At 41.5% G+C, this 27,081-nt stretch overlaps 1 protein-coding gene across 8 annotated transcripts in view; it reads right to left on the bottom strand.

The window, feature by feature from the left end:
* SIPA1L2 (signal induced proliferation associated 1 like 2) overlaps window positions 1-20,192 on the bottom strand; it is a 75,694-nt gene extending 55,502 nt beyond the window's left edge. For 3 of the 8 annotated variants that reach the window (XM_028724033.2, XM_028724034.2, XM_077925792.1), the window contains exons 1-2: window positions 19,926-20,191; window positions 2,030-3,721 (exon numbers count right to left, since the gene is read on the bottom strand). In XM_028724033.2, coding sequence (XP_028579866.2) covers window positions 2,030-3,488 — 1,459 coding nt within the window. In that variant the 5' untranslated portion in view covers window positions 3,489-3,721; window positions 19,926-20,191. Of the gene's footprint in view, window positions 1-2,029; window positions 3,722-4,489; window positions 4,512-18,923; window positions 18,946-19,756; window positions 19,886-19,925 lie in introns of those variants that run through there. The other 5 variants (XM_028724028.2, XM_028724037.2, XM_028724030.2 and 2 more) reach the window with 4 other exon arrangements.
* Window positions 20,193-27,081: the final 6,889 nt, after the last annotated feature.

Here is a 27,081-nt window from a genome sequence, read left to right as displayed (position 1 = left end):
TCTGGTGCATTCCTTTTGTCCTTCTGAGTTCACACAGCTCAAATTCTCTTAGGCTGTGAGTAAATGTCATTGAACTCAATGGGACTTACTTCTAGAAAACATTAAATAATCCTGCTGTTATTCCTTCAGCTATTTCCAAACCCTCCTGTGCTTTTAGTGTACTGTCTACCTGGCTGTACTACCTCCCTTTCTGAGCTGATGGAGGTAATATTGGCTATGGTGTTGGAGAACCCTTTTACAGCAGTGTTGGAAGACTTCAACATCCATGCTGAGACTGTCTCCAATGGGCTGGCTTGGGCTTTCAAGGTTCAAAAGAGCTTCAGTTTTCTGTGAGAGGCTTATAGCATTGTATAAGCCTCTCTCCAGAGCACCCCAGAATGTTTCAATCTCCCATGGGGTTTCTGTCTACATTCTGTTGTCCATCACATAGGAAGAAGGATTATGTTCTTAATGTATACCTTAATGTATACCTTGAATAAGAATCAACATTAAAAGTTATTTCATAGTCCATACATACCATACAAACATTTAATAATAAATAAAAATATCTGCTTCCACTTAAAGCTAAGTAGAGGCAGGTATTTATTATATACCTAAATTTTATCACACTTTGTTTTAAAACCCAGATTTTGTCCAATTCTCAAAGCAGCAGCCCGTTAACACACATATTTTAGACAATTACAATTCTGCATTGCAGCTTTCGTAAATATGAAACTGGTAAGAATGGCCCCTAAACTTTGAGCAAATAGTTTGAATGCTTTTATAAATATCCTCAGAAACATAGAAACAGCATGTGTATGCACATGCACAACATACTACTGAATGACTCTTAACAACAAGAATACACTCAGGGGAATACACTCATTGTACCAAAACTAGATGGAAGATGGTCAAATGCACTGAACGCTTTATACCAAATATGGTTTAATGCTTTTTTTTTACCCAAAAGCAATTCCTCCAAGGGCCACATGCCAGTGGTTGACATGGCCAATGCATGTCAATGTGCACACACGTTCCTAGAAAAACACTACACATACAGCACACTCAGACCCTCCCTGCCCCTGCACACACATTCCTTAGATATGTGGGCGCACAGCCCACAAACATGCTCACACACAAAATACACAGGGACAGATATGCACGTGCACACATTTTAACCCTCTCTACTCAAATGCTGGGGTAGGTGGAAATGTTGCCATTTAAGAGCAAGCACCAGACTCTTTCTCTGATCTGAGTGTTCTGCTGCTTAGCACCAAGACTGAAGATAAAATCTCTCTCCCTGCCCTTTAGAAAAGATCTTTAGAGAAGAGTTAGTTCTTTAAAGAGCAGATAGAGCTCTATCTCCTGGTCAGATTGAGAGATAAAGTTGGAGGTGCTGGAACTACTTCCTGTGCCTTGGCGGGCCAGATCCAGACCATGGGTTAATCACACTTTATGCACTTTATAAAGTAAAAACGCGGCATTTTGAGTATTTTTATATGTATCTGTAGTGATATTAAACCCTTGTTTGCACAAAGTATGGAGTTTAAAACTCATCACATCACCCTCACATGTATTAAGCACTTATGAAATTAGCTGGTTTATTTGTATAAAATACTAGTTAGAGAATAAGAGCATATCACTTATGGCATTTTGATGGAAGACAGTTTTTTGTACTTGTAAACAATGATGCTGCAACCACTGACAGTGTGATATTAAAGAATATTTCTCACAGTCCTAACTCCTTTAATCTTGTCGTTCAGAATAGGAGACCAGATTATGATTTTCATTAAAGATGTCAAATCATATGTAAGAACATGACACCAAAGTCAGAGAAACACCACCCCAATAGTAAATCATTAATATTAAATAAGTAGGTTGGGGCTTTCAATACTTTAAGGAGGGCCATAATGATGCCCTCTAAGACACATATTAAAAAAGTAGAGCTTCATTTTACATTAGATATTTTCACATCTCACAACAATACCCACAAGTTCAGCAAATGTTCTGAAACCTTTGGGAGTAAGATATTTCAGAAAAAATTGCTTACCTTTTCCATAGAAAAACTTTCTATAGTAATATGCACCAAGATCAATGTGCTCGATGATATAACGTTTCACTTTCTCCCTGTGGATTGGTTGATTCTCCCTGGGTACTTCCAGCACCGAAACACCGGCATTCGTGCAATGTGAACTTAGCGAAGACTCAAAAGAACAACTATCTCCTGCACAAAAAGAGGCTGAGTTTGCCCTAGAGAGTGCAATCCGCCTATCACCTTCCCCACCAGTTTCATTCCTGAAATAAGGACAGCTCAATACTAGGTCATTACTTTTCCCATCACCTTCATCAGCATCTAAGTTCTCTTTTGAATTGAGATCCTCTTTACTCCCCATAGGAGATTCACAGCTTCCAAGCTGTCCGGCTACTGTTGAAGTTTGTGATGCAGCAGATGCCCCAGTGGTTATATTTTTTCTTTTCCCCACATTAATTCTGGTAACCATTGCTTCATTAATGTTAAACAGAATGCTCTGGACATCATAATGTGCAAAACACTTCTGACAATTCCAAGGATGAGCATTTTTATCAAGTCTACTTTCTTCTAGTTCAGATGAGAATTTAAGAGTTTCATGTTCACTTTTAGCAGTCCGCAATTTTCTAAAGAGTGACGTTTCTACAGATTCTGACTTCAATCTCCATTTGAAAGATTTGTCCCGGTCTCTGCCAATTAGCAGGGCACTATCCATGTAGTCAAGTCCAGAAATTCTTACAAATTCTCCTCTGGATATCTGTGCTGCAGCATGGAGACTTGGAGAAATTGTGGGATCGCAGTGAAAAAATTCAGGAAATCCAAATGGCATGTGTGTTTTATGCTCAAAGTTTTCCACCCTGTAGCCTCGAAGCATTGCAAAAAAATTCTCACCAGATAAACCTTGTCTGTCAATTGATGAAGTGCTTCCATATTCCCTATGGAGAGATGCTCCTGTATTTGGATTAACAGCATTCTGGTCTAGTACATCCTCTGTGTCAATGTCACTGATTGTAACATCACTGTTGCTTCTTTGTCTTATAGGGTGAAGCCCTCTGTGTGGTGAATGGAGAAAAATGTCTCCTAATGCATACTTTGCCTCTGCAAATTCTATATCAAGGGGTTCTTTTTGCTGCCCCTCATTCTGGTCACCATTTGCTGACCCAGCACCGTCATAACTAACTTGAGGTCTACTTTCCCATGTAGCTTTGCTTAATTCCTTGGTACAATCTTTCTTAGGAGGCCATTCAGATACTCTGGCTCGGACACCCATCTTAGGCATAGCTGGGGTACCATTGGCTGGGTTGCTGCTTTCACCTTTGTTGGTTGCGCTTAAAGAAGAAGGGGGGCCCATATTACCATTTAGAGCCTTAAATTTTCTTGCAAAATAGTCATCAGACTGCATAATTCTTGCTGATTCCTTAAACTTTAAGGAAGTTCTGCTGGATTTGTGTTTTTCTTCCTGTGGTGTGTGATCACTCATATCCAAGCAATGGGAAGGGAATGCAAAGCCTTATCTTCAAGAGCAGTGTTGTTGGCCTGACATTTCCATTATTTATGAAGTGAGGTAAGAAAGAGTTACAGTGTCTGTGTGTATCAAAAGATCTTTCAGGTTGCCATTCCAGAAGGTAGTTCAGTAGGACTCATTTCTGGGTCTGCATTTTATAACTTCGGATCAAGATCAAGTTGATAGCAATTCACTTTTACTCCACATACCTGTCAACCAAAAGGGAAAAAGAAATCAATTAACACATAGTCTATTCAAAATGTAGAGCCTTACTCTAAAACACCACCACATCAGAACCATCTCCTATACATAAGAAATCAATTTAAACAAAGAAGAAATCCATTTGGACTGATTTATGTCCCAATATGACACATTCAAAATTATAAAAAGGTATAGACAATTATCTTCCATATCAGGGTACAGCAATATTGGCCCTTCTACCTGTGACAAGCTGCCATCTCATGGGTTTAGAAGCCTTGAGGCAACTTTATATATTCAGCTATTTGTAGTTCAAAATGCACATTTTAGAGAGCCCTGCAATAATCTTTTAGTAGTAGCATAGGGGTGGGATACAACAGAACAAACTTTAAAGAAATATCCAATCACTTATATTTCACACAAACCAGGTTTGCACATCACACTAAACCAAACCTTGGCTTAGTGCTCAAGCTACAGTATGTGGCTAGTGACAAGAGAGCTTAACCATGATTTTCCAAATACTGTAAAGAAGGCTGACACTGAAGAGACTTCAGTTGACTACAGTTATTTGTAGCTACATCCTTTGCTTCTCATTCTGTAGCTAATGTTATTTATGACTATATGCTGTCTTTTCTTAGTAGTGTATTTTCTGCATGATTTCAGCACGAGGTATAATGATGATATAATATTTTACGCAGAGATAATGTGTTGGCCCGGTCAATTTAACAAAGCAGTGATAGTTTGGACTGATTAGGCAAGATTCAGTTCCCATCACCCACTCGTTTGCCACTGCCTGCCACCTCTGTGGCTTCCTCCTCCGCGGTCTTTGCCTCCTCTGTGGCTGGCATGGCCTTGGGAGAAGTCACTGCGGCCTCCAGCTCCTCCGCAGATGTGCTTCCGGAAGCCAGTTTCCAGAAGTCCCACAATGGAAGGAGAAAAAAGAGTGGTGACGCACAGGGGTAAGGAAGGCTTTGCTTCTGTTTTTTGGTCCTACACTCTGGTGTGAGCCAACTGACTCACGCCACAGGGAGAGATGAAAAAACATCCATCTTTTGGTCCCATGTTCTGGCATGGCCAGAGCACGGAAGCCAGAATGGGACATCCAGGATTGGGATCAGAAACCAGGGCGGCTTCTGTCAATCCAGGATATCTCACTTAAAATGGGACAGTTGCACCATATATGAGTCAGGGAAGGAGAATACAAACTTTTGATTTTTAAATCCCAGTCCATTTCCTATGAAAATGTCTAAAAAGACTTATTGCTAGTCTTCTCCAACATTTCAGAAGCATTGTGTACTACAAAAGTATAGATATAAAACTACCTGCAGCTAAGAAGTTTCGTAATGTACATAGTCTTCTTGCGTCAGTAGCAGAGGAAGCTACTAGATTCAAAACCTTGCTCAGCTTGAAAGAATACCAAATGGCCTTCAGACACAATGCTAAGGCAAACCATGGCTTAGACCTGGGTGACATGGTGGCAGCAGAACTAAGGCAGGAGCAATACAGCTGCAACCTTTGGCCTGGAAATATGCACATTTAGTTGTTTGTGCTAAATCATGTTTTGGCTTAGCATTATGTGTGGCATGCTCACTATTTATTTTAGTTACATAGCTCTTTTAATGGCTATCTGGAATAGAAAGATTTGGGAGTATACAGGTAGAAGCAAATTAAAATTATAGTCTTCAACTTAATGGATTTCCATTTATATTATGTAACAAAAAGGTTTCTTCTTATTTTGGAAACACTATTACATTAAATTATCTTAATGATTAAAATTATTTTACAGATAGAGAATAAAAGTACAATGAATATTCCATAATGAATTGATACTGTGTAACATACATTCACTACATATAAAATTATATCAGTACATACTACAGACCCAAGAATATCCAGCTAAATATAAAGTAAAATAAAATGATTGCACCTAAGACTTAACTGGGAAGCACACAGGTGCTGAATAATCTGTACTACAACATCCTCCCCAGACAAGACTACTGGAGTACCATCTAATAATTAGAACACAAAAGATGAAGGGGTAGAGTAATAGACCATGACATCAACTTATCTGCTTCACAGAATCAAATGTTTGGAAACACATCTAAACTAGCCCACTAGAACTTCAGAAATTCTAAATAAATGTCTGCTGATAAAGGAACAGCAAGGGAGAATACATTTCAAAATTAAATCCACGAATGAGAATCCATTTCTAAGAATGCACAAAATAAGAGAAATCCTTCCCTGCCAACCTGACAAGACAAATCTAGATCTGTAAACATACAAAATTATGAGCCATTATAACACCTAGCAATTCCTAGAGTTCCCTGGGAAGAGTGATTCGAAGAATTGCAGTTGCTTATGGAAACAGAGGTCTCCTAACAACTCTCAGCACCCTGAACAAATGACTGTTCCCAGGATTCTTTGGGGGATGCCATAACTGTTTAAAGTGGCATGATACTGTTTTAAATGTATAGTGCAGATGGGGCCATAGATCTGTTAAGAAGCAGCTTTCTAAAAAGAACTATCATGCTCATGACAAAACAATAAAGGGGCAAAACTTGCAAGGAGGGATCCTTAATGTTGAGAGACCTTTGCTGAATATAGGGACTGTTCACTGGTTCACTTTTAAGATCTGTCAAATTGGTGGGATTCAGAGACAGAGACTTCAAAGTACAGTGGTCTCCACTTTATGGATCTCCCTCTCAAGGGATGTTCTGTGTTCAAAAAGACAAACACCTGTTTCATGTGCTTTTTAACACATGTTATTTTATTGTATATACTTTTTATTGCTGTGGCTTTGGAAACTATTCTGTACTGCCTGAATTATAGTTTAATGTATTCTTGCTTGTTTGTTTCTGCAATTTAATGTTTGAAACATCATGTTACATTATTGCAATTTTATGTTTATATTGTAGTACACTGCCTTGGATAGACTTAATTCTAAGCAAATAGCTACATGGAAAGGTAATGGTGGGCTATTAAGTCCTGTGTGAAGCCTCCAGCCAATGAAAAGCAAGAAAGCAAGGTCTCAGTGGCAGTAAAGTGTTCTAGTGGGGAAACAACTTTTATTTCACTTCAAGGCAGGGTGGGTGCAGAGATTTACTGGAGTCCTGTTATCACGCATCCTACAAAATTTTAAACCACAGACTATCAGGCTACATATTTCCTAGCTAATTTGTTCAGATTGCATTCAAAATTGCCGTACATCTTTGCTTCAAAATTTAAAAAAGGCAGTGCACAAACAGCAAACTTCCTGTTTAAAATTACATTCATTTAACTGTGTAAATCCCCTGTTCACAAACTATGAATAGGGATGGTTATGAGATCTATAAGCTTCAACTTCAACCACTAATGTAAAGAGTTAAGAAGTTTTTAGGACTCAAAATAGATGCACCTATTTTGCAGCTAATTTCCCCAAACTATTCTAAAATCAATTTTGCCAGCAATGTAGCCTCAACACAATGAGCTGATGTCTGTAAAAGAACATTTCCTTCCGTTCATACAGCAAGCATCCTGCAAATAAACAATTTCCCATTCTGCTAACTGATTGCTTTTGTTTACATACAGGAAACACAACTGGCAGCAAGAGCAGAAAGTGTTTCATTTCCTATCATACTGTTGTGTACATGAAGCAGGTATTACAGTAGCAGGTACTGCTACGTTTGATGTCTTTTTCAGAAGAAGCATGCTGATTAATGGCAATGTATTTGAGGACACAAAATGCTGCACTGGGGCGGGGGGGGGGGTATTTAACCCATTGATTAAAAACTTGACTTATTTCATTCACATGAGGGACAAAATAATACAAAATATACTGCAGGATTATGCAGATGAGGGAGCCTAAGCCTCCCTCACTTTACCTCTCCACTTCCATTCCTTCAAGAAGACCTTCTAGGCCAGGCCGACAAATGCCTGAAGAAACAAAGTATGGTGGGGGAGCGCGGGAGGAAAGACAAGGTACCCTTCTCTATTTGCACTCATTTTTAATATAAAAATCAGCCTTTCATGCTCTCACTCCAATTTAATGTGGCAGCCCGAGTCACATCTAGTGCTGATACCACATCTAAAATGAGCATTTCCTTGCTTCCCATTAGCCCTCAAACTATTCTTACCATAGTGAGGACAAACAACTGTAAGGATTTACAAGGATTCTTAACTTTGTCATGTCCCTTATAATCCAAAGCCTCTTTAAATGGTCAGCCAACCAACAGCTCAGGAACTGAAAAAAGTCAATAGATGCGTACCAAGGCTGAGTTCAGAGCAGGAACTGGGTATGCAGAAAGGTCCGCTGCACACTTGAGAACCATGGACAGTGTGGCAAGATGCATTTAACAGTGACGGGAACACTGTAAAGCGTACACATGAGGAGCTCTGCCAGAGTGGCTCATGTTTAAGAATTCTTTAACATGGATTCACTCAAATACCGGTACTTGGCTTGTCCTCTCTCACCTCTCTTATCTAGTGCCTTCTACAATGTATTTCAGTTCCTTAATTTCACAATATGTATAACCTGACCCATAGTGTGCAGCTGTTATCTGTTCTACATAAACTTCTTTCTTCTGCTTGTGGCCCATCTGTTCTCTGATTGTGATGGCCTTGATTCACTATTCTCCCCTAGGCAGGACATGAGCACAACATTACACTCCCCACACTTGTGCTTTCCAGCAACTGACATTCAGGTCCATATTGTCTCCAATACCGGAGGAGGCAACCAATAGCCTTATTATCCATGAACTTTTCTTTTAAAAGTGAATAGTTTAGTGGACATCACTACATCTTGTGGGAACAATTTCCAGTTTAACTGAAGTACTTTCTTTCATCTGTCATAAATCTTCCAACATGCAGCTTTATTGGACGGCCCCCACTCTAGTATTGCGAGGGGATGGGGACTTCTGTCCATCCACTTTTTCCACAGTATGCATACTTTTATACAACTCTCTCATGTCCAAGTGCTGTAATCTATTCTTATAGGAGAGTTGTTCCAATCCCTTGATCATTTTTGGCTACCATAATCTGAACCTTCTCCAACTCCACGTCTTTTCCCCCCTGAGGTATGAAGACCAGAACTGAACACAGTATTCCAAGTGTGATTTCATGACAGATTTGTATAATGGCATTATGATACTGATTGTTTTCTTTTCAATCCTTTTCCTAATTATCACCAACATGAAATTCAGATTTCTATAGCTTATCATGAAATTCAGATTTCTATAGCTAAGTTGACATCTTCATTGAGTTATCCACTACAACTCCAAGATCACTTTACTGCTCAAACCACTGCAAAGTCACATATCTGTGAAGTTAGGCTTTTTGTTCCAGTGTGCATCGCTTTACATTTTCTTACATTTAATCACATCTACTGCCCATTTACTCAGTTTGGAGATTTCATTTTGGATTCCTCAAAATCCCTTTTTATTTTAAGCACAAGACTAATCCTTATTCAAATCACACAGATTCTTCATCAGCAAAACTTGTTCCTCAAGACTTGCTCAGTAATTTCCAGGAATAGATGTTAAGCTAACCAGATTGCCATTTCTCAGATCACTCCTGGATCCTGCCTCCCTCTTTTAAAGTTGCATTGGCCTCTTTCCAGTCCTCAAGTACAGAGGCTGATCTTACAGACAAATTACACTGGGTTAGAGCCGATAGTGTTGATCAGCTGACAGCAAGGCTTCTGTCAGAAGAATGGAGAGAATCATTTTTTTCACAATTCCCCTCCACATTCCCCTTAAATTTGCTCAAGCAGACCCCTCCAGAGCAATTTTGGAGGAACTTGGGTGCTTCAGGGAGGAGTGGGGTTCACTGAAAATTGTTCCCCCCCCCATTCTTCTGATAGACGTTTTGCTATCAGCTGAGCAACACAGTTGGATATCTTCTAACAAAAGTATGGACCATAAACAAGTTCATTTTTGAGTTCTTTAAGAACTCTTGGGTGGGTGTCATCTGTCCTTATATAGTTGCCTATCTCACTTGCCTTGATTCGTCATCACTGAGGCTGAAATGCTTCATCAGCTGAGGCCCCCCCCCCGGTCCCCCAACATGCTTGGGCAGTGCCACAATCACAAGACAACTTCAATCAGAAATATAAGGAATGATAAATATATGACTCAAGTACACTGACTGTTGCAATTGACCTGAAAAAGAGTTACAACAGTTGAATATTTAGTGGTGGTAACTGCAAGATTTGGGCCAAAATCATGCCTCAAAATCTTCTAGAACATAGATGGTCATTATTGAATCAAGTAGCATAGTGAAAGCCATTAGTTAAGGATTTATGGTAAAGCTTCTAGAAAGAAGCTGGTCAAGATCTTAAGCAGGCTACTAAGATTCAACACAGTAAGCACATCTCAGTAAATAATCATTCTACCATTCCCTATGCTTTTGAAGTCCAGGCTGTGAGCACTAATATATTAGTGGGCTTGGGAGAGCCCAAGTTGCTCAGAAGTACAAAAATGCTTAGGAGATAAAAACCAAGAGGGGAACACAAAATAACCCAATGAGAACTATGCTTACTCAATGGCCAATAAATACTGACTGATATTTGGAGGGAAGGGTAGAAAACCAGAGGAGAAATGAACTGAGTTGTGTTATCATGCATTAGAGCATGGATGAGTGATAGTAACAGTGAAAAGAACTTGCAAAGCTACAACATTTTGCTTCAGATCTCTTGTATATTACAAACAAGCATTGCACCATTGACAGCTCATTTGTATTAATCATAGTCTGAATATGTGAGTGTCTATGTAGAGAATTATTACTAAGCACAATTACATAAAAGAATAAATTGAAAGTTTGTGAGAACATACAAAATAATCCTGTAGGTGCCTTTCCTTTCAGTGACTTACTATACTGTTATACACAGCAGGAGAAAAAAATCTGTACTGTGTGTAGTTGAAACTAAGTGACCTTGATCTAGCTGCTCAAACATCAAACTACCTTTGTTGGATAGGCAGAAGTAGAGTAACTTTCCAACTGCCACAGCTTGTGATGAAAATACACAATCTGCAGCTGTTCAGCTACACTACCTACCAAAATCAAGTGAATGCTAAAAATGCACACACGCCAGTACTTAATGTTATTTTTAAAAGCAGCTGTTATTTTGAAATGTCATTAACTCCTATAGTATTTATGCTATGCTTTGGAAAAAGCTATTTACAACTATAATTGTTGCTTTTAAAATGGAAGCAAGTGATTAAATCACACCATGTGAAACATATACAGAACACATCATCTTCTCACTGAAGCAACCCTGGATGTAGCATGCAACCATTCATATAGTTTCAATGGCATTTGTGCTAGAGACATTTCCACTGAACGGTGTCCTCAGTGGCAATAAGAAATAATGTGTTAACAAATGGTAGACCTTACTATAGGTTACTATGTGTTATAAGACCTTTTAAAGGGGATTATTTATTACACTTTTAACAAATACTATTCTTTAGGGTTTTCACAACTTCACTCCTATCTACCTTGAGTTTTTACAATATGTATGCTGAAAAATATTTTAAACAAAATCTGTAAATACTTTGTTTTGCATGCTATTCCATCTATGAAAACCCCTGATTCCACTTTATTCCCACCTCTTAAAATTCTTGTCTCACCACAATGCTGTCTACATCTTATCCATCCATGCACTTCCTTGCCAGTCCCCTCTCCAACCTCCATATGTGGCCAACTCTGGAAATTGTACATTAACATTCCTCTTTTAAACAAAGCACCATTCAACACAATCATTTGTAGTGCTACAGCTGGTATACGAAGCCCATGGAGGACAATTGTACTGCTGGTCAAACAGCAAATGTGTTAGCTTACCTCAAATGGCTCAGCAAGAATAATCTTCTTGCTGTGATGTTGCTTGGAGGTTACGGTAGAAAAATGAAACCATGTGCTATATTTGCATGTAAGCAACAATTGAGATTTCAGTAGGACAGAGTTTGTTTCCATGTTAGTGAAAGATGTTTGAATAAATTGTCTAAACTAAGATGCAATACATCAATGCAAGGGTCCATCATCTGGTGATAAAATCAGCCTCATTAGGAAGTTGAAAGAGCAAGTGATGACTCAATAGCTTATTTTAACTCTGTCTAGGAACTTGGTTTAATTTTCATCTTATCAATGAAATTAAATTCTACCTCTAGGTTTCCCTCCTATCCTTTTATTTTCACTCCTCAACTTCCCAACAAAGCTTTCTTCCCAACTTTGAAGCTTTAGAGGTGAGTGGAGGTCATCCAGACAAGTATGTGGTTATGTCTGCCACCTCCAAAATTGTAAGGAATGATGGAGATTGGCAGCTGCATTGCCAAAATGTCTGATGAGCCTTGGCCGCACAGGGCCAAACCAACAACCCCCATACTGGTTCTTCCTGCTTTGGAACAGGAATGGAATGCACTGGGGAGGGCTGGATGCTATTTTCTGAAGGCACTCAGAGTGTTTTCAAACCAGCAGTGCCAAACCTGGTACACTACTGGTCTTTTCTTTGAGAAATGCCTGTTAAGATTATTGCCCAGAGAGAAGAGGGCTGGGGGCTTGATTGGGTGGTGGGTAGTAGCTAGACTTTTTGGCTTGGTGAGCAACGCCAACCAAAAATGATAGACCCCTGTCCTTTACACATTCCAACCATGTATATGCTGACACTATTACAATGACCTAAACCCAGTGCTCTTTATCAAGCCACATATATCTGGAGAGGTGCCTTATTTTCAGTACTGTAAGTCTCAAGCTGGAAGCTTTCTGATTAGATCAATTGTGCCCCTTGTGCTAAGGCTGACGAAAGCATTCTCTTTGAATGCTTCACTACCCAGACAATCCATTGCTTCTCTGACTTGTCTTAAATACTTCCAGATCAGGCCTGATCAACAGCCAGATCTTGGTCTTATTTCCATTTGGCTGTAGTCTACCTCTAGTTGCCTCTGCTTTTCAGCTTGCAAATATATTCTCACTCCCCTGCTTTTTCCCCTCTGAGTCTTCCAAATTTCTTGCCCACCTACCTTCCTGGCAGCTCACTGCTTGACTGCAACCCTGCTTCAGCCTCTCTAAATGGAATAGATTGACCTCCCTATGCTGTGTTCATTTGGTCTCTACATCTTAAAATGTTCCTAGAACCTTCTGTAATACTCCACAGTTATCTGTTCTATTCAGTTCTCATCTTGCTAGGACTTTCCACATGCCATGCTGTTTTGCAACAAATATAAAGGGATAAATCCTAAACATACAAGCTATTTCCATGAAGTTTCTTCTAATTTCAACACAAATTGAGCCCAGCACTCTATTCTGCATCTCTAATAAATAAAGGAAGACTTACTGCTTATGGGTCACTGATATTTAAATACAATTAAGTATGTGGGTATTCAATTCTAATCAGAACATTCTTATTGTATCTGTATTTTTGTTCCCCATACCATAATTTCATTTTCCAGCTCTCCATTTTCTGGATGCTTTGCCACACTGGTATTTGAAAAGCTAAAAAGGCACAAAAGAAACACTAAATACTATGATCCTATGCAGCAGAAGGTATGCCCACATTGCCAGACCAACACTTCTCTCCGTAAACTGCTCCCAACTTTGCTGCTACAATGACCAGCTGGAGATACTATAGAATACTTCTCATGTTAATAAATGTTCAAAGTCACCTAACATGACTATTTATTTATTATACATGTTTTATTCATGTTGAACAGCTATCAGTTCTAGGGGTTCTTTTTCTTCTTACTACAGTTCTTACTACAGAATACTTATGCAGGAGTGTGTGACTATCCAGAGTGGTTCACACTGTGTAGACAGTGAAGTACATGTTATGATATTCTTGTGAGGTACCTGGTAAAATGTGGGTTAAACGAGGTGGATTTGTAGCTGGCTGGCTGGCTGAACCCAAAGAGTACTCATTAATGGTTCCTTGTCAACTGGAAAAAAGTGACAAGTGGGGTGCCATACTGTTCTGTCCTGGGCCCATTATTGTTTAATGTCTTTATAAATGATCTGGATGAAGGAATTGAGGGGATGCTCATCAAATTTGCAGATGACACCAAACTGCGAGGGGTAGCTAATGCTGCAGAAGACAGAATCAGAATTCAAAATGACCATAACAGATTGGAGAACTGGACGCAAGCTAACAAAATAAATTTCAATAGGGACAAATGTAATGCACAAGCTTAACTTGAGTCAACAGTGTGATGCAGCAGCAAAAAAACTAACACTATACTAGGCTGCATCAACAGAAGTACATGTCCAGATCAAAAGAAGCAATAGTACCACTCTATTATGCCTTGGTCAGGCCACACTTGGAATACTGTGTCCAATTCTGGGCACCACAATTTAAGAAGGATGTTGACAAGCTGGAAAGTTTGTAGAGGAGGGCAACCAAGATGATCAAGGGTCTGGAAATGAAGTCTTACAAGGAGTGCTTGAAGGAGCTGGATATGTTTAGCCTGGAAAAGAGGAGACTAAGAGGAGATATGATAGCCATCTTCAAATATCTTAAGGGCTGTCACATGTAAGAGGCAACATGCTTGTTTTCTCCTGTTCTGGAGGGTAGGACTCGAACCAATGGCTTCAAGTTACATGAAAGAAGATTCTGACTAAACATCTGGAAAATATTTCTGACATTAACAGCTTTTCAACGGTGGAACCCCACAAGAGGTGGTGGACTCTCCTTCATTGGAAGTTTTTAAGCAGAGGTTGGATAGGCATCTGTCATGGATGCTTTAGCTGTGATTCTGGCATTGCAGGGGGTTGGACAAGATGACCCTTGGGTCCCTTCCACCTCTATGATTATAATTCTCACCCAATTAAAGAAAGTCAAATTACTACACGAGTTTGGAAGAACAATCTTACCCACCCCCCATTCATTCACTGGCTGGAGGCAGCTGGCGCTGGTGAAGAGCTGCACTGGTAGATAGGCACATCTGCTACACAGGCCCCTGCTGCACACTGGCAGATACTTCTATGAACATAGTTCTACTGCTGGCAGTAGTCAAAGTTAGGCCCTGAAATGGTTCATTCCAGGCGTGGGGTAGAGGCAGTCTTCAATCTGAAACCCTTCATTCCTTGAAGAAGCTCCAGGATCATAATCATCAAAAATGCCAGTTTGGAACTGGCATAATTAATTATCCTGCATTGGTTATTTTTTTATTTTTTGGAGGGGGGCATTTTATTAAAAGGAGATCCACCAAGGACAGACAGAAAAACTTGTCCTCCTCCAACCCTGGCCAGCACAACCTTAGAAACACTTCTTCCTCTACTGTTATTAGAAGTATTTACACAGGAGCAAATAAACATCTACTCAATTAGTTGGGGGAACTTTTTACTTCATCAGTAAGTTTTAAAATCAATTCTTCCACAACTTTTTGTAAATGCTGCGTTTATTTAATTTAGTGCCATCAATGTACATGAGGCAGACTTTTCAAAACTCTGATTAAACAAGTGTTTCTCACACATCAAAATAGCTTGACAAAATATTCTAACTAATATAAATTCAAAGAAAACTGAAAAGATAGGAGTTTGCAAGATTGAAATTATGTTAATGAATTACAAAAGTACAGGTAGTCAACTTTTATTCCAGAAATTTATTCCATTGCAAATTAACAGATGATGTCAAATATTCTGAGTGTCTTCTATAAAAGCCAAATGAGCTGATTACTTACAAGACACCTGCCAATCAACCTTGACAAATCCAGAAACATGGAACTGGATTCACAAACCTAACTAAAGTGCAGGGATAAGAGCACAGAAAATGTAAGTAGCTTTTACAAACAGAATGTAAACAATTTGACTTATTGTGGTCATGTTATAAAGCATACCATGTGAGTAGATTATGCTCTAACCCTCTGTCAGGTCTAGGGATAGACATGACACTGAAGTAGATTTTAAAATGAGGCCAAATCATACATATAAAGTAACATCCATCAAGACAATTTCAGTTGTAACATTCAATGATGGAATTTACCAATGTGAGAAACAACAAGCAGAAGCAGAAGTGGCCAACTATCTCAATCTACTTCTTGTAGCATCAACCTACAAGAAAAGCCTACTGCTGGGTAACAGACAACATTGGTCACAGCCTGCATAAACAAACCAAATAAATAAATATTTACTCCAGTCTTGAAACTTATGCAACTCAAACCTGTGGATGCTTACCCAGAAGTAACTCCCACTAAGGGCAGTTGGACTTTCTCCCTAGGAAGCATGCCTAGGGTTAGGGAAGAGCAATTAAAACTGGAGCTGGGATGGCACTAACCAGTCAATTGACCACTACAACTGCAGCCCTATAGCTCCCTGACAGCCATAGTAGAGGACATGAGGCAATAATCCTCTGCTTTTAGCTGTGGCAACTCCAAGCTGACACAGCAGAGGAGCCCATATTAGGCCCCTTGTCAGGAAATGGGGCAGTTTTGAATACACTGAATTGGACACTGCACAACTTTAATACCTCATTTGGGGGCTTTATTATGGCTGCCAGGGGCAGGAACATCGCGCTTGGTCAGAGCATACAATGGGGGCCTCCACAGTGGCAAAGCTTATTCTAACCCCTTCCAGTATCAAATATTGGGATTTAAGATTCTTCACTAGGCCTACAGAGGAAATCCCAAGAATGCTTATTAGGAAATTCTATTGAAATTGACAAGACTTCCTTCCAAGTGAATATTCAGAATCATAATATTGGAAGTAATGAATGATGAAGTGTTTGACATTGGCCCAAGAAAAATGTCATCTTGGCTTAGACCCAGTGGCGTAGGAAGCGGCATGTGGTGGGTGCGGGCTGCCCTGGGTGTCATCACTGAGGGGGGTGACAAAATGGCAAAAATGTGTGTTTTTTAAATAAATAAAAGTTGGGCTCATGACACATTTTTTGAAAAAATAACTCCCTCACCCACCACACCCCCTTCCTACACCACTGCGGGCAGCCAATGCACCCATGTGGCGCCTACCGAGTGGAAAACCGTCTGGCGACAGGCAGCGCTTTTCCTTCACCACCGACGAAGGGGCAGGCTGGGACGGTCTCAGCACCGGGTGTGGCTGGGCACTGCCTGCTGAGGCCACCCAAAACCTCCCGAAGCATCCTTGATGGACCACAAGCCCAGTGGACACAGTGGAGCAGCTCCACCCGGTGAGGACAGGTAAGTGGCGGTCGCCAATGCAGCTCTGTGTGTTTCTCTCTCTCCACTAGCTAATGAAACTGCGGGATCCTGCTGGGCTCGTTTTCTGCCAGCTAGGTCTGGCAGGGGACACTGGGCTCCTGAGGTGAGGCGGCGAGTGGACTGCCTGCAAGCTCGGCACTGCTTTTTTGAGCAGCACAGGGCTTGCGTCTGTCCACTACCTCAGCCACCTTATAGCTGAGGAGGAGGCTGCGGAGAGGCTCCACGCAGCACCCCTGCCTTGGCTCGCCCCGCCCCCATGGGCGGTTCAGTTCGCCCCCAGCTGCAGGGCACGTGCGCCGCACCAGGCACCCAATTGGCTAGCTACACTGCTGCTTAGACCATCTATACAATTTTTTTTTTTTCAAAACTGCAGAAATATTATCTCATTCTTCCTTTTCAAGTTCAAAGCAGTAAGAGACAGCTACACAAGTCAATGCTTAAGACTTTGCTGGGATCCATTTTAATTTATATGAACATTCAGAGTAAGCCAACAATTCTGAAGCCAAACTGTGTTTTTAATGTCCTTAAAGTTGCACTATTGGAATAATTTCATCTGTAATTATTTCTTAGGTAGTAAGCAGTTTTTTTTCATTGGGGTCCTACATTTCATGTTTTCCAGCAACAATAGTTCCGAAAACAGCACAGATAAATGATAAGCATAATGAGCCCAATAGCCTTCCTAAATCCAAATACAGCACCTCTACATTTCAATCCTCTGTACTGATATGCAGCCTAAGGGTGCTGATATGGGGGGGGGGGCATTTTTACTCTTCAGAGCGTGACCCAAGTAGAAGACAGGCCACAACAACAGCGCAGTCTCTATTTCATACTGTGCTCCTATGAATGGAGAGAAACATATCTACACTACTTGCACAGTCACCTAGTTCATAGGAAGAAAAACATCATGCACTAATAAAGAACTGTTCTATGGCCACTTTTTGTACAAACAAAATACAAGTGTATTAGCTACACAGAAGCTAATGAAACGTGACTTGGAGTAGCATCATTTTGGCCAAAATTAACAACAAAAACACAAAACTAGAGAAAATATTGATTTGTTTATATTAAACCAGTTAAAGAGGTTATACCAGTTTCAAAGAGAATGTAAAGCAATGCAATTTTGATTAATCAATATATGCATCAATGATAAAGCAGCCCTTTTCATGGAAAAAATATGTTCAAAGCTTTTTCTGAGCACCGCTTAGCACAGAATTATAGAAATTGCAAACTTCACATTTAGCACTTCTGTAAAGAAGAATGTCAAAACAAAACTGCCAAGAACGGAACTGCTTAAATTTGGTTTTACTGTAGTTCCATTTACTATAAAACAGATCAGGGCACTAGCATTTTATAAGCAGCAAGTGCTAGGATATAACCTAGCAAAGTCAGAAGCCAGCTCTGAACTGTACTGTACTTTCTGGACGATGCAAGAAAGCCATCTAGTGTTAACATTTAGGAATGAAAATTGAACACAAAAATAAGGTAAAAGAATTCACAGCAGTCCTTTCGTTAGCAAGAATCTTTACTACAAAAATATAGATATCTGTTTTCAAACAATGTTTTGCCAACAACCAACCCTATAAAAATAGGATAACCATGCTGCAAGTATTCAAAGGTATCCTCTAACATACATTAAAAATGTAGCTGACAAACTCACTTTATATGTTAATAGGTGCATTAGATAATTATCAGCTTCAGAGCAGTCTATTGTCAAAATAAAGCAGTGAGCTAGCTACCCAATAAGAGTGGAAAGCCCTGCAAATGTTGCTAAACCAAAATCCATAAAATAATGGTAAAAGTTTTCACAAAACTACAAAGGCACTTGTGTTCCATTAAATACAGCATAAGACAAGACATTAACAAGGAGAAAGCTTTCTTTTAAAAAAATGAATTGGTGGTCATGCTTCAGACTCGAAGAAAAACAAGGGGGTAGCAGAGAAGGGAGGGAAAAAACAAACAGGACATCGTTTGCCATATGCTACACATAAAAATCAAATTGCTGAAAAATCATTTAGCTGGACCAGACAATGAGAAAATAAATAAATAACCGTATTCTAGCACCTATGATTGATATACATACATTGTTTTTCAAAACCAAAGGGAAGAAAAAATCGCCCCGTTTCCTCCCTTCCGATATGCCCATTTGGGGAAGGGGAAGCCTTATAAAAACATCCCAGCAATTAGCACAACAGCATTCCTTAAAAAGTTAGACTAAACTTGAGGTGTCGGTTTTGGACAACTGTCCAGCGAAATGACGTCGGCAGTCTAACAGATACCACCGTTGTGCCAACCCATGCCCTAGTCCAAGCAGAACCATTTGCTTTGCAAAGCTTATAAATAAATACAGTAGATGAAATCAAGCGATGCATGGCAATGCTGTAGCAGGCACAAAAGCTATGCACTCTGTGCTTGGGGGGGGGGGGGAGAGGCGAATTCCGACCCCTAGCCCCTCTCCCCCCCCCCCCCTTGTGCTATTTTTCCACCCACGGGAATGGGGGTGGCTAAGCAGAGATTCCCTGAGGGAGGGAGGAAAAGGCAACTCCCTCCTGCCTTCGCCTCCTCACCTATTCCCAGGCCAGAATAACCTCCTCCAACTTTCCATCTTGACTGCCTGTCTGTCTCTCTCTCGGAGGGGAGGGGAGAGGAAGAAAGTAACGTGAGGAACCTTTGCACCATCTGCAGCAAGTGCATGAAGAAAGTGTCGCTTCCCCAACGCCCCACCACAAACTACACACACACACACACACACACACAGAGAGAGAGAGAGAGAGAGAGAGAGAGAGAGAGAGAGAGAGAGAGTGTGTTAGTTAGTTCCTGGTGCTGTGGAGAACTAATCCCCAAAAGCCCTCCATTAATTCCTCCCTCTCTCTTTCTCTTCCACCAAAGGGCGGAGGGAGAGGGGATGGTACCGACCTGCTCCTCCTCGGAAGACCCGCTTTCCCCTCAGCCGGACTGAAGGAGCCGCTTCTGCCCCTCAGTCTCGAACCCAGCCCGGCTCGGCTCCCCTTCCAGACTCCCTCACCACCTTCTCAGGAGAACCGACGCGAGAGAGACCCGGCGGCGGCAGCGGCGGCTCCCTTACCTCCTTTCCACACCCCAGCAGCGAAGCCGGGCTGCTCCCAGGCGAAGGAGCTCCGTCCGGTTACCTTCCTCTCCCCCCTCGAAACCAACTGGCGGACTGACTGACTGACTGAGGGAGCGTCTCTCCCTCAAAGGGCGGCGGGGAGGGGAAGGAGGGGGGGGGCGACCCGAGCGAGCGCCGCGCGCGCCGCCCGTCCGCTTTAGCCGGCGCAGCTGCCCGCGCGAGGCAAGCTCCGGCTCGGTCCGTCTCAGCCGCCGGATAGGCTGGGGAGGAAAGGAGCTCAGCTTCGCTGCAAGGCGCGGCTACGCCTCCCTGGCTCCTCATTGGCTGAGGCCGCCCCTCGGAGGGCGCCCTGACGCCCCATTGGACAGGGAGGATGCCTCTTGTTGGGGGGGGGAGGACGCCCCGCCTACGTATTAGCAGGCGATCCCACCTTCTGCTGTTCCTCTCCCTCTCTCTCTCGGTAATTGTCTTCATTGCCTTATAGAGCCCGCTGAGATCCGCAGCCGCCGCTCTTTCCTCCCCCCCCCCCCCAGTTTCCCAGGCGGCGCGCGGGGCGGGTTCCTAAAGTTCTGCCTCTTAGGACAGCTCCGCTGGGGAAAGTCTCTAAGCTGGGGGAGGAGGCCGGCGGGAAGCCCGGAGCGAAGCAGCTCACCGCCAGAGAGAGAGAGAGACTGTAACCAGCCTTGCGCGCTGCGTCTCGGATCCCGGCGGGATTCCTCATAGCGCGGCTCTGGGGGGCCAAAGGGTTTTTTTTAATGCGAATATGAAACCTACGTTGGCCCATTTGCACCGCAAACTCCTCTCTTGCGTGGACGGCGATCGGACCTTGACACGAGTCGCTGTTTAAGCGGGGTGGGGGGTGTGTGAAAAGAAAAGTGGCCATCGGTAAACTTAAATAAACGTGCCAGCCTCTAAAACTCCGGTGGGGATTCCGTAGCCCTACAGGGCGCATAGGGCAGCCCTTTGCAGAGAGGGGGGAGGATCCTCGAAGCATTCAATGGCATCTCGGTTTCAAGACCCTGGACAACTCCATCATTGTAAGGCGTTGCCATTTCCTCCTCTCTTTTTGGGGCAGGTGGTGTCCTCGCAGCGAAATCAGAATCACAGAATTGCAAGGGACCGTGAGGGTCAGGTGTGCCAACTTGAATAAAATAGGGGGAAGAGAGGTAAGCCCCGCCCCGCATAATCGATCACTTGACACTGTGCACATTTATATGGCAATGCCCATCAATTTGGAGGGGCAACCTCCTCAAATCTTTTATTGGAGGGTCAATCCCCCTCAGCCCCTAGGAGTTGGCTCCTATGGTGCAGGAATCTTTTGCCCAACCCTGAGATTAAGAGTCTCGTGTTCAGTTCACTGAGCTCTCCCAGCTGAGTGCCAAAACGCACAAACTACCTCAAAGTCTATTTTAAAAAGTAATGGGCACATCTGTGGTAGCCACTGTAAAACAGTGGAAATGAAAAAACGAGAGACAGACAGCACTTTAGAAGCAGGAAGTAAATTTGCACCATGAGTTTTTATCTGAGAAGATAAAATAACTTACATATCACTCAAATGTATGATGATAAAAGCCACTCTTACAGTAACTTCTGTTCTGAAAACCTTACACTTACAAATTTGCTGTTGTTGGGTGTGTAAAGCAACCTGCCCATCTCTCTAATGAGAAGCATTTTGCTGACTTCTTGCATTATTTCTTATTAAAACATCCACCATAAGAAAAATCTGATTTGACCAGGTCTGGGTACTGATACTTGATAGGAATGCATGGAATGCAGAGACACAGAGAGTTGTGCAGCTCATTCTGAAGGAATTATGTGCCAGGTACCCAGATACAGGAAGGTCACCCTGGGAAGAAAGAAGAAGTGGTCAACATTGATTCTGACAGTGCAATCGTACTCAGAAATAAGTCTGAGTTTCATGGGGCTTACTCCCAAGTAAGTGTGTGCAGGATTCAGCCCAAAGCACAGTTCCCTTGTTGCACTTTGTCTTGAGGACAGGCACAGGGTTTTCAGTAAAGTGCAGATGTACTATAGCCCTATTATTCCCTCTAAAATTTAGAATAATGCACTAAAGTTTTGGAAACAATAATTTTAAGACTTAATGCAGTTTCCAGAAGAAGTGCACTTTCATCTTTATATATATATGAAAAATATTAGCCCCATAAATTCAAACAGGTGTACTCCAGGGGAAAGATGTTATGACTTCAGTATGCTCTGGAAGGCTATTTAATTGATTCTTTTGGGGTGTTTCCCATTAGTAAAGTAGTGATGGGAGAAGGTGTTGTTTTCTTGGCTTCATTTCTTCAGCCCCCTTGGACAAAAAGAATTTGAGAAGAGAAGAAGAGTTTGGATTTGATATCCCACTTTATCACTACCCTAAGGAGTCTCAAAGCGGCTAACAATCTTCTTTCCCTCCTCCCCCACAACAAACACTCTGTGAGGTGAGTGAGGCTGAGAGACTTCAGAGAAGTGTGACTAGCCCAAGGTCACCCAGCAGCTGCATGTGGAGGAGCGGAGACGTGAACCCGGTTCACCAGATTACGAGACTACCGCTCTTAACCACTACACCACACTGGCTCTCAGTGAGAGGCCCCCTCACAGGAATACATGGTCTTGATCCTCCTAAAGTTGACTCAGAATTCATCCACTAGGTGAAATCATGTCTAGAGATGGGCAGTCGCAAGAGTCCAGGCAGTACAGTAGGCAAGATATCGTTCAATTTAATAAAAGTGCTACTGCCACCAACTCTTTTAATCATAACTGTGACATGACAGTAATGAACTCTGGGATAAAGTAGGAACTACGAAGCCCAGAGTTTTTGCAATAGAAAGCAGCCCCTAGATATCCTGCCTTGTAGTGCTCTCTGATTTTATTAATTTTATTTTAAGTTTATGGATATTGTTCATGTATTTTGTTGTGCAAATCATTTGAAGGGTTTTTTTGTACTTATTGTGTATGTAAGACACTGAGATCTTTGAGATAGAAAAGTGATCTATAAATGTCTTTTTTTTTAAAAAAAGGCTGCAATTTTGAGCAAAAGAATGGTAGAGGAAATGGGTGCTTAACCCCTCCCCATGATGATTTTTAGTTTAAAATCACACACACAAATACCCTTTTTCACAAATACACATATGGAAGCAGAGGGAGAGAAGCTGGGAGGGGGGAATACTTGGCAGGGAAAAGGTTACACATAGGCAAAGTGCTCCTCTGCTCAAAAACACAGTCTCCTGAGGCTGTTTTCATTACAAAACTCATCAGGCCTTCATTACATACATTTTCGTGTAGTGCCTAGTCTGCCCCTCAAAGTTTCAATTGCTCACTAGGAAGGTATGGGGATTAACCATTCAGTAACCCTAGTTTTCACATGGCTTGGAAACAAGCAACAGACTGACATTTACAAGAATTCCCTTGTCTTGTAAATTTCAGTTTTACTGCTAACCTTATTGAAACAGAGCAGGCAGACACAATGAAAATGCCACATGCTCAAGGTTGTTCTAAAATACTCAACCAATCAAGTTTACATTTTAACCTTAATATATCTGCTGTTGGGTTGTTGTTGTTGTTTTTACCCCAGCTGCTAATGCTCATGTTTTTGTGTTGCATTAGGTTTTAATTAATTTGTTGCCTATATTACTGAAGACAATCCTGGCATTTGCTTTGATGAAGAGTGGCCTAGAACTGTTTTAAATAAGTAAAACATCACACACAACCTGACTGCATTCCTCAAGTGTTTAATCAAATCCATTAATTTTTTCCTAGGCAATCTTTGTTTCAAATTGTATACAACATTACCCAGTGTAGATAGTTGCCTCTCTCTCTCTCTCTCTCTCTCTCACCATATATAAAAAGAATCCTCTGTTTATTTATTGATTTTTACAAATGTAATTACAAATGAGCATTTTAATTGATTAAATGAAGGTGGCATTCTGTTGAGTCATTAGGTAGCTACTCCCCAGCGAGTGCTAACTGAAAGTGCACTCTTTTATAAACTCAGGGTAGACATATATCCATCTAGGATACACAGGTTTGTGGAGAATTTGTACAGGGTGCATATATTGTAGAAATATATACACTGCACATATATGCACAATGTTAATATGCTATGGCATGAATGGCTGGTTTTAGTAGTGCCACATAGAGACTACAGTATTAAACAGTATATGAATAGTTTTTTTTTTTTTAAATCAGACAAGTAATAGTGTGGTGTTGGCTAGCACATTATCAACATTGATCAGCTCATACTCGTTTTGCATTGTGTGGGCAACACATAGTTTTAGTGTGTCTGAATTGTTTTAGTAAATATTTTGAGAGCTGCATTGAAAGCACAACTGCAGTATAAAGGTGAAACACCTGCTTTTAAAACAAAAGGAAACAAGATTTGATAGTCATCTTCAAACATCACAAGGGCCATCACAAGCTTGTTTTCTCCTGCTCCGGAGGGCAGGACCTGAACCAATGGATTCAAGTTACAAGAAAGGAGAAAGTTTAGTTGTAAACATCAGGACTCCCTTGGAAGGTAGTGGACTCTCCACTGAAGGTTTTTAAGCTGCCATGCATGCCTTAGTTGAGATTCCTGCATTGCAAGGAGCTGGACTAGATGACCCTCAGGATCCCTTCAAACTCTACTATGTTTCTAAGTGGGACCTGCACTTGTTGCAGTGTGGAATGCTCCCATTGAGTGCTCCAGCCAGCCAGTGAGTCGTGGCCTCTTCGAGGACATTCTGTAACTCACCCTGCCATCCTGGCCTTCTTTGGGGGGAAGAGCATGATATAAATTATACAAACAAACAAATACCCATTTTTTACCAGCATCCCTTTAACAGACACTCAGTATTCAATGCCCACTCAGCACACGCTACCCTCATCAGACTGGGAGGGGGTCTTCTTCCTCCATAGGGCCTTTCTAATGTACTTTTCTGCTTCTGCAAACCTTGAGGTTCCCCCAAGTCCGTTGGCACCTACCTCTTGTGCATAGATGGTTACTGGCTATGTAAGAATTAGCAGCTGAAGAATTAAATCGTTACTGGTGTACTATATAACCTAACCTTTGCTTGGTAGGTGGATGTGAATTCTCCTTAAAGGCAGGTAGGTGGAATCTATATTACTTCCGCCTTTTAAAGACTGTTCATGCCAAACAATTGAAGGTACACCTATATTTCTTCTTGTCGTGCTATCTCCAGTACCCAGAGTCCCACATTATGCCTACAAAGCATTCTGGCTGTGTTTGAAGCCTTTTCTTCATAGCTTGTCACTGTTGTTCCTAGAAATAACTGACAAGTGTATTAAGGGAACGAGCAAAAAATGCTATTCCCTGGATAATCCCTCTGCTTACAGTAGTTTGAAACAAAATTGAGGACACAAAGGATTTTATTTCACATGTATTTAAAACTTTCTGATTCTTTCATTAGCATATTTTCTCCAGAACCATCGAGGCCCCAATCTCTGTAAAATCATTATACAAGAATTTGCATTACAGGCAATTTCATTGTGCAGTTTACATAATGTACATTGTCTTAAGAAATAACCTGTTATGGTTCTCCACCACTAGGTGTCCTCTGTTAATACTTGCTGCTGTGGTTATTTCTGGACATGAAATTTCTGGTCCTTTTTAAAAATATGAACATTTACAGGCCGCCCTTCCTAACCATTGATTTTTCTCTCTTACCTATCACATTTCAGTAATGCTGAAATATTTATTGCATTATTGGCTACTATTACATGTGAGCTCATTTTGATGGGACCCCCCTGCTGTGCTAAATGCTGTGCAGAATTCTTGACCTTTTGCAAGCAATTCTTGGACTGAAACCAACCTGTATTATTAAGAGATCAGGAGTGTTTCAAATCCAGGGTCTGTATGCTGCAGATTTATACTTCAGCAACCTTGCCTGGAAATACTATTCCCTAAGACCAATGCTTTTTTTCCCCTAAAAAAAAAAAGTATGTTTGGGGGTACTCTCATTTTGACTCAAGAAAATCACCATTTATAGTTCAAATCAGGGAAAATAAGTACAGTAAATGGACAAAAGTACAAAGATTCACAAAATGTTTAGGGGTCCCCCCAGAAAAAAGCACTGCCTAAGACCATGGAAATGTCAGCTATATTATTATTATATTACAGTATATATTTGAAACAGTGCATATTGCATCCCTTATAGACATGCTAGCACATCCCCCTAAAATTTCCTTTCTCTGCCCTTTCTCTGTAGGCCTGGCTTTCACTTGGATCACTAACAGTGCAATGCTACATTTGTCTACTTGATGTGAATCCCCTTAAATTAAAAGGGGCTTACTCCCAGGTAAGTGAGCACAGGGCTTCAGCCCTAGACAACAATCCTATACGTACACACTTGCACTTCCAGGCTTTCATATAATTCCAGTGGACTTTTGTTACCTCCTGACAGGCCCTTCGCCTAGTTCCTTTCCTGTTAATATTTAGATTCTGATGTTGGTGCTAATCTCCGTGGGTGATCCTTCAACCAAACCAAATGCCGCTTTCTTCCCAGTTCATAACTACGCAGAAGCAGAGGAAGGAGGGATGGGCTGTTCTTCCACCCTGCTCCCACCTGCTGACCTAGCTGTTGCTTGTGCTATCTGTGCTACAGTGTCAACAGTAGCTGGGAATCCTCTGTCCATCTTCTTTTCTCCCCTTCCTTCTCCTCTTCCTTCCCCCACCCTCCTCAGTCCTATTCCTGGTGCCGGAGAGGAAGTGAGGAAAAGAAAGTTCATTCTTCATCTCTGCTACCACCACCATCAGACCTGCTGCAACCACAGTCCAGGAACTGCTGGGTGAATGGGGTGGGATGGGGGGAGTAGGAGGTTGGGGTCAGGACAGCAATTCTGAGTACCTTTGGAGCATTACGGGGTGTGTGATAACTTTAATCTGCAGACACTTAGTGGAGAGATGGTATACAGGGAAGGAAGAGGGCTGCTTTAAAAATCCACAGAAAACCACATGCATTTAAATTGCATTAAAAAATCCTCAATTTTATCTGTATGTATAAAGGTGAAGAAATCTTCCTGAAGACATAAAACAGATGCCTTGCGATGGAGTTTGCCACAGTGGCTTACCTCAATCACCACTAACTCCCATGAAGTAGGCTTTACTGTGCATTCCATGAAACCCATTTCCAGAGCCCATGAAATGGGGAAAGCA

This window comes from Podarcis muralis, chromosome 3, assembly GCF_964188315.1.
Source record: "Podarcis muralis chromosome 3, rPodMur119.hap1.1, whole genome shotgun sequence".
NCBI classification, from domain to species: domain Eukaryota; kingdom Metazoa; phylum Chordata; class Lepidosauria; order Squamata; family Lacertidae; genus Podarcis; species Podarcis muralis.
The sequence above is the reverse complement of the archived record's forward strand: the minus strand, read 5'-3'. Positions and strand labels throughout refer to the sequence as shown.